The sequence below is a fragment of the Fragaria vesca genome, linkage group LG3 (genome assembly GCF_000184155.1).
Source record: "Fragaria vesca subsp. vesca linkage group LG3, FraVesHawaii_1.0, whole genome shotgun sequence".
NCBI lineage: Eukaryota > Viridiplantae > Streptophyta > Magnoliopsida > Rosales > Rosaceae > Fragaria > Fragaria vesca.
In genome coordinates this window covers 19,564,672-19,578,125 of record NC_020493.1, presented here as the reverse complement: position 1 = coordinate 19,578,125, position 13,454 = coordinate 19,564,672, and the positions used below count along the sequence as shown (strand labels likewise).

General features: G+C 37.0%; 1 protein-coding gene across 1 annotated transcript in view; it reads right to left on the bottom strand.

Annotated features, from left to right (window-relative positions):
* Positions 1 to 4,873, bottom strand: part of LOC101304171 (arogenate dehydratase/prephenate dehydratase 2, chloroplastic-like) — a 5,771-nt gene extending 898 nt beyond the window's left edge. Inside the window, exons 1-11 of the mRNA XM_004294632.1 lie at positions 4,439 to 4,873; positions 4,273 to 4,340; positions 3,159 to 3,251; positions 2,011 to 2,211; positions 1,843 to 1,923; positions 1,352 to 1,447; positions 1,198 to 1,275; positions 1,008 to 1,097; positions 855 to 928; positions 573 to 654; positions 384 to 458 (exon numbers count right to left, since the gene is read on the bottom strand). Of these exons, the coding sequence (XP_004294680.1) occupies positions 399 to 458; positions 573 to 654; positions 855 to 928; positions 1,008 to 1,097; positions 1,198 to 1,275; positions 1,352 to 1,447; positions 1,843 to 1,923; positions 2,011 to 2,211; positions 3,159 to 3,251; positions 4,273 to 4,340; positions 4,439 to 4,685 (1,170 nt within the window). The 5' untranslated portion in view covers positions 4,686 to 4,873 and the 3' untranslated portion in view covers positions 384 to 398. The remainder of the gene's footprint in view (positions 1 to 383; positions 459 to 572; positions 655 to 854; positions 929 to 1,007; positions 1,098 to 1,197; positions 1,276 to 1,351; positions 1,448 to 1,842; positions 1,924 to 2,010; positions 2,212 to 3,158; positions 3,252 to 4,272; positions 4,341 to 4,438) is intronic.
* Positions 4,874 to 13,454: the final 8,581 nt, after the last annotated feature.

The following is a 13,454-nucleotide window of genomic DNA, read 5'->3' as shown; positions in this document are numbered from 1 at the left end:
GGAAATCCGCACCGTAAGAATAAATAGCGGACGTCCGCAGCTGAGAAGACTTTGTGTGTGTGTGTGTGTGTATATTAATAAAGGTGATAGTTTGTATTACAATAAGATGATTGAAAATGATAGAGGACCCAGAAATATCAAGCAAGAGAGATTTCGCAACTGTTTTGACTTTTGAACAATAGTCAAAGAAAAAGGAAAAATTTGTCACATTCTCTTTTAGAGAACATGCATCCTCTAAGTTGCAACTAAAGCTTGAAAGGCCCAATTCATATACAACATATATGTTAGCATTGAGAATGACAAGGGTCGTGTCAGAATTGCCTCAATCAAACTGAATCATACCAAACATGTTTATGACACGCATTGAGAAATTGGATTCTTACCCAATTGTAGGTCAATCATGGCATGCTTGCATCCATTGGGTAACTCCCTAGTACCCGCAAGAATGTAGCGAACTCCTGCAAAGGAAAGCAAATATCTCTTTTCTCACAAAAAAAAACACCAAAAAACAAATATCTCTATTTAAGATTAAATCTTCATAGGGTTGAGAATTGTTTTAGAAAGATACAAACCCTGAGATGTCTGAGGGCATTCTGTGCATTCTGATCAGCCATCGATGTTTCAAAATCCACATAGAAAAGATAGTCAAAGTATCTGTAAGAAAATACAAAATATGATAAGAAAATTAAGTTAATAATTAAACCTTTGAAGCAGCTAAAAAAGTTTATTATAATATTTGATTCCAAAATCAAATTGGGAAAACAATAAAGGCTATCATTGATACTAATCTCCAGTGCATGATTATTGTCATTACTATGGAAGTAGAATTTATTTGAGATGTTTACTGTAATTACTTTGGTTTTGGACATCCGCCATTACTATCATCTGATGCTCGCAGGGGTTGCTTCCGCAAAGGACGGCTCTCAATCTGGTTAAAGAAATAGAGTAAGCTATCCCCAGATTACCCAAATGCATCTAGGAGAAGACCTAGAAATTTCAAAACCTACCTTTGTAAGATTGATTTGACGCAATGCGAACACAGCGAGTGCCTTGAAAAGGACTCCAGGGCCTTCCTCTAGTGAGAAAACTATACTCGTCTATACATTTAACAACCATGTGTTAATAAGATCAATCTTTCAAAAAAGGTGCGGAATACATGCATTCAACAACTTGACATAAAAATGTTTGCAGGATCACCTTGAATGGCCTATCTGTCCCGGGAATGATAGGTTCTCTTGCAAGGATTAAAAATCGAGTGACATTATCAGAATCATCCTGTACAAAGAAATATGTAAGTAATCACTAGTGCATACTAAATTTCATCATAACACCAGATATTCTTGGACAATACCTGAATATCCTCTGCAAGTATATTCAGACCGTATATTTCTGCAGCGGTAGAGCTGGCCACTGCTCCTGCATCTTTCAGCTTGTGGAAAGCAACATGCTACAGTTTAAAAAGTTCAGTCATCTATAGTGAATTAATGATAAATAAGCCATAAATGGTGAAAGTAGCCCAATTGTTATAAACTATCTGCATCTTCTAGTTTTAGACCGAACCCTCATAACACAATTTACCATGCAACAAACCCTAAAAATATAGAACCAGAAGACCCTCTGAGGTGAGAATAATGAAAATGGTAAGATTCAAAACAGGAAGGCCCCCAGAAGTGACAGTAAAGGAAGTTATTCAGCTTAAAACAGGCAACAAGTAATTTTCTTTGTCTCTGTAAAAACATAAGAAAACTCTACATCCAAACACAGCAGTACAAACATATCATGAGATATACTTGGCACCAGAAATTCTCGGAGAAAGCTGTCTAACTACAATCAGGGGCTTACCTTCGCTGCACCAGCAGTATCATCCACTGCTTCTCTGACTAATCCAAACCTGGTTAATGTGTGCTCACACTGAGCAAGAGCCTGAAAAATGACAAGTTATGGGGGAAATCATGATAAAATAGTAAAATACCAGATGAGGAGAGAACCATGGTGCAAGGATTAATATACCTGTGGATGGCTAAGAACCCTTTTTAGGTCTTGAATTTCCAGACCAGGGTTAGCTAGTAAGCAATGCCGAACTGCAAGTTTCACTTCCCCTACTATATGTAATCTATGCCGGAGTAAAAGGTCATAATTTCTGTGGATGCTACCACCTAGTGAATTCTCAATTGGTAAAACTGCTCTGTCCACAAGCCACCGTTCGACAGCCTACAGTGAGTTGAACCAAGGAAGTATTAACCCTAAAGTTGATGCAAACTAAAGAACATCGTCTCCACTGTGAAGACGGTCCAAATGGAGTGGCAACATATGACCATACTCATGAAAAAGAAACAGAGGCATAAGTCAACAACAATAGAAAAAAGGAGGAACAACAATTAGCTATAATAGAAAGCCAATCGTCAGAAATGCATTTATCAGTACCCAAACGTTTAAAGGAAGATAGTTAAATCATTTTACACCAGAGTAGGATAACGACATTTTTCTCGCTAAAATAAGAGGCTAAGGCTAATGATGACACCACAGGAGATGCAAAACAATTCTAAAGCTAAGTAGCTCTATAACCTTAAAATTATCACAGTCAACAAGCAAAGATTGCATAGTCCTAGCAAGTTCACTGGTGCAAATGATTTATTCCAAATTCCTACATATGGAGCATGCAATGAGTTGACTAGTTTTCTAACAACTCTTTCCATACTAACATATTTTTATATCGTTATAGATAAGGTCCGATCTCTTCAATTATGCAGAAGGCATCTACCAAACTACAGCATACTGAAAGTTCTCTCAGTGTCCAGAAAATGAGAAACAAAATTCAAAAAAAATACTAGGATATACAGTTACAAGAATTGAGCAGTTCTCAAATCATACTCCCAAAGGAGTGACCACGTGCAGCCTGACTTAGATTCATCAAACAAAATACGATCCAAGGCCTTCACATCCATGAAATGAAATGTATTTGCCCTTTGATGTAAAAATCAGGGGTATTCATGAATGAATAACACATCATGATCATTGCATTTCCATAGAGCGAATGAATCATGGGTCATTATTCATGAAGTAAAGATAAATGCATAAATTGTAGGTAATGCTACCAGAATTCAGTAATACAATCAAACCCAACAGAATAATGACGATGGCAAAACAGAAATAATTACTTCGAATGCAGTATCAAATTGTTCGCAAGGCACCGCTTCGCAATTTGGGTATGCCTTCTGAGCAGCTGACTCACTGTATGCTCCACGAACACCCTGAAATGTAGTTCAAATGTTCAACCATCTATAAATAAACCAATATAAATTCTTTTTACTATCTATAAATGCTTGAACCAATGTGACTAAATCCCAATCTGCAGCTTAAATTAGACCCGAAAAGTCACATTACCCAAATTGTTATATACATACCACCAACATATCTAATTAGAATCTAAGTTGGTGGCTCATATAATATCTCATTCGACTCACATGGATGGTTATATGATATCTCATTCGACTCGCATACTCTACATATCAATCAACTCTATCTCACCTAATGGCTAAATCAGTGAAATGCAAATTATCAAAGGAACTCCTCAATGTAAGCCCTCAAATTATACATTTACCAGACATAGAGTTATCATTGCAGCCGACTCAATTAATCTATAGGTAGGTGAGATTTCAGTTATCCAAGCTGACAAGCAAACTCCGAGTCAAGGACTTGCCTGAAGAACAACTTCATATGATCTAATGTATTCTTGTCAAACTGTGAATCACAATAACAGTTTCTTGTCAAAGTCCTAACCAAAATTCAAAACCATGCCCTCATATTTCCACTCGACAACTCAACTTGAGGACAAAGTGCCTAATAAGAAAAAGTTACGATCATTGTCCAAACCCATTGTTTGATCATATAATCCCTCTGTACTGAATACATACTTAAGTCTAAGCAGCTTTTGTTTTCCCATCAAATATTTCACATTTAGGTAACTTCCCGCTTTCAATATGATCAACTTACTACATATACATTACATATAATCATGAATTCCTTGCCCATTACTGTGGACCAAAACCAATCTGCAACATTAATAAATATACAAATAATTCATCACAATTGAAATGTCTTTTGGATTTTTCTCTGAGAATTGGAAAGTTAGGTGTCTGCATAACTATACATACAGCTCTATTAGTTAGTTGATGAATTTGAAAGTTGGTTGTCCAATGTAGTATATAGCTCCTCCTTTCAGCTCTTACTACACAGAAAAGTTAAGCACAGGGAATATAGAGAGCTAGGTACCTGATAAGCAACACGAAGCCGAGAGCCCTCCGAAACCGAATTCGAGACGAAAGTCGAAGACAAAGGTCCTGAATCAGCAAAATCCAAATCAATTGAAATGTCAATTTTTCTATTAAATCTACAGGACTAAGAAATATGAATCAGAGCCAAAACATTGATTGATTACTTGGAAGAGTGTGCAGGTCTTTCGATGCGTCGTCGTCAAACGGCGAGTGTTCCAATTCCAGAGCGCCGCCGAGGATTTTGCCGTTTGCGTCGCCGTGAAGAGAGGCGAGGACGACGGAGGCGCAACGACGCCGTTTGGGGAAGAGCTTGAGTGTGGCTTTGGGTGAGGGGTCGGACGGCGAGGACTTGGTCGGGAAAGGTAGTGAGAGATGAGTAGCGGCGGATCGTGCAATGGTAGTCGCCGCCATGGCGCGTGGAGCGGAGGTCAAGGCGGCGCCGGAGAAAGAGGAAGCTGAGATCGGCGGGTAGGGAAATGAAGAGGAAAAATTTAAATGACTACGGACCACGGAAAATAAAAATATTTATTCAGTGAATCATGATGACTGTATAAACGTGTTAATTACAGTCTTTGCCTTTCCGGAGAGGAGACGTCTGGAATGTATTAGAGGGTGCTGTACCCAGATATCTGCCCACGTATCCACGAGACAGAGGTCACACATGAGATATCTGATACGTATAGGGTTGGGGTAAATACGGGGTTAGTATTTAAGGATTATGGTAAATACGGGGTAAGAGAATGTAGGTAAATACACAGATGTATTTTAGTTTGGATAAGATTTTATTTTTTCAGCAAACCTATATCTCTCTCCAAAAGAAAAAAAAAATAGCAGGAGGTCGTTGGCTTTTAGTAAAATCATGGCCAGTCATGTTCACCGCCATAATCATGGCTTTTAGCAGAGGACGCGGTGTCTATCCTTATCGTTGATGTGGGGCTGGCTAGAATGCTGGATCGATCGAGCATAGAAGAGTAGCAGGTCGAAACTGTCGTAGAAAGACCAGAAAGATGTTACTTGAATTTGGATCTGTTAGGCTGAAGAGTGGTTGGCCACCGATTCGATTGGTTCGTGGAGGCCTCGGCGGCAGACTCGCGGGATCACTTGGTGGTCTGGGAGACTGAGTCGGAGATTCGACGGAGGCGGAGGAGGTGGTGATGGTCTGCGATTTCTTGGCGAAAATCTTGGCTCCCTTCTACGGGTCTTCCATTGTTTCATCTCTTCGTATATAAATTTCGTTGATTTGGCGATTTCTACTTGGCTGCTAGCCTGCTACTCTGGTTCTAAAGGATTGGCACTTTGGCAGAGAAAGAACGATAGGCAGCCTATCATAGGCTGTGAAGCTATGAAAACTCTTAGTGTTGCTATGCTTATTTTAGATATTAGAAGGTCAATTTGCTAAATAATAATTGTGGCATAGTGGTAAAGCCACATATCTATTATCTTGGCAAGAGGTGTTCGAAACACCTGGACTACACTTGGTTAGAATTTTTTTAATTTTTTTCTACTATTCTTTTCAACTTTGAAAAAATTATCAGATTTTCTTTTAGTCTAGTTTTAATTTTTTTTATATAATGAACAAGTAGAATACTTTTTTTTGTTGGAAAATAATCATTATTATAAGAGGTTAACCTCACAAGTAATATACAATGGATATAAGTATCGTAGTAGACCCAAGTGGTTTATCTACAAACATGATGTCAAAAGCGCAATCCTACAAAACTCAAGGTGCGCTTGCTAGCCAAACATGTCAAACAAACAAGCAAGTATATATATCGTCTGATGTGATAAACATACTTAAATAAGTAGGCACGTTGTGGTTCGATTGAATTTACGAAATAAAAATTCGACCGTATGATGTGATAAGTATACTTAAATATGGATATAGAAAATATAGAAAAAAATTCACTTATTTTCGACAACGTTTGGGTCTCGATCGGGGGGATCAACTATAAATTTAAGTCGCTTATTACACGAAAACGTTCATACATATCCCCTTGTGACTTATTTTGGTCGTTTCTTCAACCTAAAAACTCTCACATATATGTGATGTAGTATCCCATATAAAAATTTAGGGAAATTCACCTCCCGACGATAGGGTTCCCCGAAACGAAGCATAAGTGTAGAAAGAGTTGACCGCCTTGATCGGGGTCCAAATATTATCGAAAATATTTGAATTTTCTACGATAGTTGTATTTCACTATACCGATCACATCCTACGGCCGATTTTTCAAAATTTTTTCTCTATATATAGTTGGTTTATAAAGATGTATGTTTGTATATAACCCATTGAATAACTTACAGCACATTAGTAGACACGTTGTGGTTCTAATGACTAAAATTCACAAAATAAAAATTTGACCGTTTAATGTGTTAAGTACACTTAAATATGTCTATGGTAAAAATTCACATATTTTCGATAACGTTTAAGTTTCGATCAACGCAGTCAACCTTTAATCAACGTCACTTATTACATGGAATCACTCTTATTTACCTCTTTGTGATTTAGTTTGGTCGATTGTTCCGCCACACACTCTCACGTAGATAAGATGTAGTAGCCCATATAAAAATTAGCGGAAGATTTCCTCCCGAAAATAGGGCTCATCATAGGAATACATAAACGTAAATAGTGTTGACCGCGTCGATAGGGGCCCAAACGTTATAAAAATTTTGGATTTTTCAACCATAACCGTATTTCACTATTCCGATCACATTATTTCACGAGATTTTTCAAAATTTTGCTTCCTCTATTGTTGATTCACAAAGTTGTACACTTGTATGTAACCTATTAAACAAGTTATACCACATTAGTAGGCACGTTGTAATTCCGATGACTAAAATTCACAGAATGAAAATTTCACTGTCCGATATGATCATTATAGTAAAACATAGTTATGGTATAAAATTCAACTCGATTCGACAATGTTCGGGGCTTGATAGAAGTGGTCAATCCTAATCTATCGTCACTTATCACACGAAAACGCTCTTACCTACCTCTCCGTGACCTAATTTGGTCGATTCTTCAACACGATAAACTCTCAAATAGATGAGACATAACCACACATGTAAAAATTTAGAGATGTTTAGCTCCCGAAGATAGGGCTCCCCATAGGGAAGATTAAGCATAAAAAATGTTGACCGCTTTTATTGGGATCCAGACTTTATCCGAAATACGTGATTTTTCACTATTCTGATCACATCTTATTTCACGAGATTTTTGAAAATTTGCTTCCTGTGTGTAGTTGGTTCACAAAGTTGTACACTTGTATATAACATACTAAATAAGTTATACCACATTAGTAGACACGTTGTAATTCCGATGACTAAAATTCACAAAATGAAAATTTCACCGTCTGATATGATCATTATAGTAAAACATAGCTATGATATAAAATTCAACTCGATTCAACAATGTTCGGGGCTTGATCGAAGCGGTCAACCCTAATCTATCGTCACTTATCACACGGAAACGCTCTTACCTACCTCTCCGTGACCTAGTTTGGTCGATTATTCCACACGTTAAACTGTCATATAGATGAGACGTAACCACACATGTAAAAATTTAGAGACGTTTACCTCCCGAAGATAGGGCTTCCCATATGGAAGATTAAGCGTAAAAAAAGTTGACCGTTTTTATCGAGATCCATACGTTATCCGAAATACGTGATTTTTCAACCGTAACCGTATTTCACTATTCTAATCACATCTTATTTCACGAGATGTTCGAAAATTTTGCTTCTTGTGTGTAGTTGGTTCACAAAGTTGTACACTTGTATATAACCTACTAAACAAGTTATACCACATTAGTATCACGTTATGATTCCGATGACTAAAATTCACAAAATGAAAATTTCACCGTCTGATATAATCATTATAGTAAACATAGCTATGGTATAAAATTCAATTCGATTCGACAATGTTCGGGGCTTGATCGAAGCGGTCAACCCTAATCTATCATCACTTATCACACGGAAGCGCTCTTACCTACCTCTCCGTGACCTAGTTTGGTCGATTCTTCAACATGTTAAACTCTCACATAGATGAGATGATAGAGACGTAACCACACATGTAAAAAATTAGAGACGTTTACCTCCCGAAGATAGGGCTCCCCATAAGGAAGATTAAGCGTAAAAAAGCTTGACCGTTTTTATCAGGATCCATACGTTATCTGAAATACGTGATTTTTCAACCGTAGCCGTATTTCACTATTCTGATCACATCTTATTTCACGAGATTTTTGAAAATTTTGTTTTCTATGTGTAGTTGGTTTACAAAGTTGTACACTTGTATATAACATACTAAACAAGTTATACCACATTAGTAGGCACGTTGTGATTCCGATGACTAAAATTCACAAAATGAAAATTTCACCGTCTAATATGATTATTATAGTAAAACATAGCTATGGTATAAAATTCAACTCGATTTGACAATGTTCGAGGCTTTATCGAAGCGGTCAACCATAATCTATCGTCACTTATCACATGGAAATGCTCTTACCTACCTCTCCGTGACCTAGTTTGGTCGATTATTTCACACGTTAAACTCTCATATAGATGAGACGTAACCACACATGTAAAAATTTAGAGACGTTTACCTCCCGAAGATAGGGCTCCCCATATGGAAGATTAAGCGTAAAAAAAGTTGACCGTTTTTATCGGGATCCATACTTTATCCGAAATACGTGATTTTTCAACCATAGCCGTATTTCACTATTCTAATCACATCTTATTTCACGAGATGTTTGAAAATTTTGCTTCCTGTGTGTAGTTGGTTCACAAAGTTGTACACTTGTATATAACCTACTAAACAAGTTATACCACATTAGTAGGCACGTTGTGATTTCGATGACTAAAATTCACAAAATGAAAATTCTACCGTCTGATATGATCATTATAGTAAAACATGACTATGGTATAAAATTGAAGTGCATTCGGCTACGTTCTGAGCTCAATCGAAGTGGTCAACCCTAATCTCTACGTTTTGGGAATAGAGTTGACCGTTTCAATCGAGCTTTTAACGTTACGGAATCTAGTTGAATTTTCTATCATAGACGTATTTCACTATAATGATCAAATCATACGGTCGATTTTGGTTTTATGAATTTTAGTCATTTGAATCATAACGTGTCTACTAATGTGATATAACTTGTTTAGTTAGTTATAAACATGTATACAACTTTGTGAACCAACCATACAGAGGAAGCAAAATTTTTGAAAATCTCGTGAAATGTGATGTGATTAAAATAGTGAAATACGGCTAGGGTAGAAAAATCACTTTAATTTGGCAACGTTTAGGACCTGATCAAAGCGGTCAACCCTATTTACGCTTATGCTTTACTAAGGGTGCCCTATCTTGGGGTAGTAAACATCCCCAAATTTTTACATGGGTGGTTGCATCTCATCTATGTAAGAGTTTAATGTGTGAAAGAATCGACCAAACTAGGTCACGAAGGGATACTTAAGAGCGTTTCCGTATGATAAGTGACGATAGATTAAGGTTGACCGTTTCGATCAAGCTTTTAACGTCACCAAATCGAGTTGAATTTTCTACCACAGGCGTATTTCACTATAATGATCAAATCATACGGTCGATTTTGGTTTTGTGAATTTTAGTCATTGGAATCATAACATGTCTACTAATATGGTATAACTTATTTAGTTAGTTATAGACATGTATGCAACTTTGTGAACCAAGTATACAAAGGAAGCAAAATTTTCAAAAATCTTGTGAAATAAGATGTGATCGGTATAGTGAAATACGGATAGGGTAAAAAACACTTTAATTCGGCAACGGTTGGGACTCGATCCAAGCGGTCAACCCTATTTACGCTTATGCTTTACTAAGGGTGCCCTATCATCGGGTAGTAAACGTCCCTAAATTTTTATATGGGTGGTTGCATCTCATCTATGTGAGAGTTTAATGTGTGGAAGAATAGACCAAACTAGGTCACTAAGGGGTACTTAAGAGCATTTCCGCATGACAAGTGACGATGGATTAAGGTTGACCGGTTTGATCGAGCCTTTAACGTCATCGAATCGAGTTGAATTTTCTACCATAGGCGTATTTCACTATAATAATCAAATCATACGGTCGATTTTGGTTTTGTAAATTTTAATCATTGGAATCACAACGTGCCTACTAATGTGGTATAACTTGTTTAGTTAGTTATAAGCATGTGTACAACTTTGTAAACCAACTATACAGAGGAAGCAAAATTTTCGAAAATCTCGTGAAATAGGATGTTATTGATATAGTGAAATACAGTTAGGGTAAAAAAAATCACTTTAATTCAACAACGTTTGAGACCCGATCCAAACGGTTAACCTTATTTACGCTTATGCTTTACTGAAGGTGCCCTATCATCAGGTAGTAAACGTCCATAAATTTTTACATGGACGATTTTGTCTCATCTATGTGAGAGTTTAATGTGTGACATAATCGACCAAACTAGGTCACAGAGAGGTAGATATAAGCGTTTCCGTGTGATAAATAACTATAGCTAAAGGTTGACCGCTTCAAACGAGCCTTGTCGTTACCAAATCTAGTTGAATTTTATGCTATAGTCATGTATTATGATCATATCATACGGTCGAATTTTTATCGTCTATTTTAGTAATTGGAATCGCCAAAATCACTCTCAACAGTAGACAAGAAATTTTGAACACTGAAGTCAATGCTCTGGTACAATCAACTCATCAATAAGCACCAAATAAAGGCTAATCAATTCCATATTCGACAACAGAGTGGGACTAGCATATTCACTCCAAACTACAGCAACCTAGTGAGGTATGAGAGCCTGTACATGGACTGTCCTAATATTACTCCAAGGCAGCATATATATACAGCATGTATATAACAACCACCATGAACACTATCATGTCACCACTACAGCTAGAACAAAAGGCATTAGTTTAGAGAATGCTCTCTGATCATCTTGGTCTGGTGACAGAGAGGATAAAACAAGTATCAAGAATCAATTGATTACTGCATAATATGAACTGACATCAGTAGCCATCTTCTTTGCCTTGTACCCATATATTACTACAAAGAAAATGTACCCATCAGTTCTGAAAGCACGAAGCAAAGGAAGTATTCAAAAATGAGCAAGTTCATCAGCTGATCAGCCTCTATGCAGCTTACAGAGTACATGGCACTTGGCAGGACTTCCACTCTGAAAAAGTCATTCTTCTCAGCATTCACAACGGAAGCTAGCGACAAATTCTCATCAATGACAACTGATTGTGGATAACACTTTAATGAGCCTAACACTGCCAGCCTCTACAGACAGATATTACATCAAATTAGAGCCAACAAATATTAAATTGCAGAAAGCCATAATAACATTATAACAGACGTACAACATAAGGAAAGCTATTTAGCTTGATGCCAAAAGTTAACAAATAGTCATCCATCTCATCAGGTTAATATAACTCAACTAAAAAAGAAAGGATAATAAGGCAATTACCAGGCCTATACGACAGTTCTACACATACAAGCAACAAATCTACAATTCCCATAATGTATGCAGAATCACCACAATCAGGATTGAAATCCTCAACTGCCATCAAAAGAACTTTTATCTACCTAAGGGAGCGGAATATCAGAATCAAGAAAATATAGAAAAGGAAAACAAGAAAAACCAACAAATGTAAGCTATGAAAATAATGAAACAAAAGTCATCATAACAATTTTAGTCAACTTCTACCTTATAAAACTATAAAGTCATCCCGACCTGATCTAGAGGCATAGAACCCATACACGGAAAGCATTCAGTGAATTTAACCATGCACATCAACTAAGAGTACATATTTAATCTAACCATACCAGATGATGTTTGCGAATATATCAAGCAGTGCTCCCATTTTCATTGACCAAAAGAAGACCAAGAATCTGAAAAAAATAACCAGACGTTAACACAAGAAACATACAAGCAGCATGTTTAAGAGCTGATAATATGGCTAATATTGCTATACAGCTATGTCACGGCAACAATGGAACACAATATCTTCTATCATCTACCAACTGACCTCAAATTCATGGAATAAGCTCCTCCCGTTTCGAATATTTTGAAATTATAGAATCAAAATCTACAGTTTGAAGATGAACTAGGAATTCTGAGATTGAATGGTACTCACAAATAGAATAAAAAATATACATGGTTAAAGCTCAGTTTCTGATTAACAAACTATCCATTTCAAGCATGAGTTTCACGGGAGCAAGTTTATCGAAAGTAAAAGATATTAACATAAGAGAAAGAGATGGACAAGAAAGCTGAAATGTTGTTGCATGAATCTTGTTTTGCTTCATAATAGCCCATAACAAAATGTAAGAGCGTAATCTCATAATAATGATAATAATAATAATAATAATAGGGGGATGTCTGTCAGTAACTCATCTCTTCAAACCTTTAACCCAATCCTTAACAATCAAATTAGAGACTAAAAACCATTCTACAGTATTAATACCTGAAATTGAATCAGAAAATTGAACTCAATTCAGTTCAGTAGATGATGGTGGTGCTCCTTGAGCTCCTTCTAACACCACCAAGTCAACGACTTGAACCTCCTCCGTCGGTGGCAAATTGAACTTAATCCCGTTTCGGTCAACCCCGCTCAACACCATCTTCAAAAATTAACAACTATCACATGTCCCGTTGTTCGGTATCTAAAGAAATATACAGGGATCTCGAATTTAGTACCGCTTCGTCCATGGATGATAAGCCTGTTGCCGATTTCTGGAACGCTCCTTCGATGCACTGGATTTCAATTTCGGGATCTAGATCGGAAACCGGCGACTCAGGGCCGTATTTTCTGGAATTGCGCAACAATTTGGATTTCTGCTCCGACGGCTGATATGAAGCAACGAAATCGTTCTGCTTTCGGTCCACGCAGAGAAACCCTAGATTTTGGAGATGCAAAAAGGAATAAGAAGATGCAAAAAGGAATAAGAAACCCTCTACCCAATATTAGAGAAAATATTTCTGAAAGGGTTTTCCGGAAGGAGAATTCTGGAATGCACCCAGAGGGTGCTGCACCCAGCTGCCCCCTACTGTCTGTGTATTGTCTCCCTGGATTCTGTATTAAGACGGTTTGTATTTGGCTAGTATGTATAGGTATCGCAGAGACGGTCTGTATTATAACCTCTTATAATAATGATTATTTTCCAACAAAAAAAAGTATT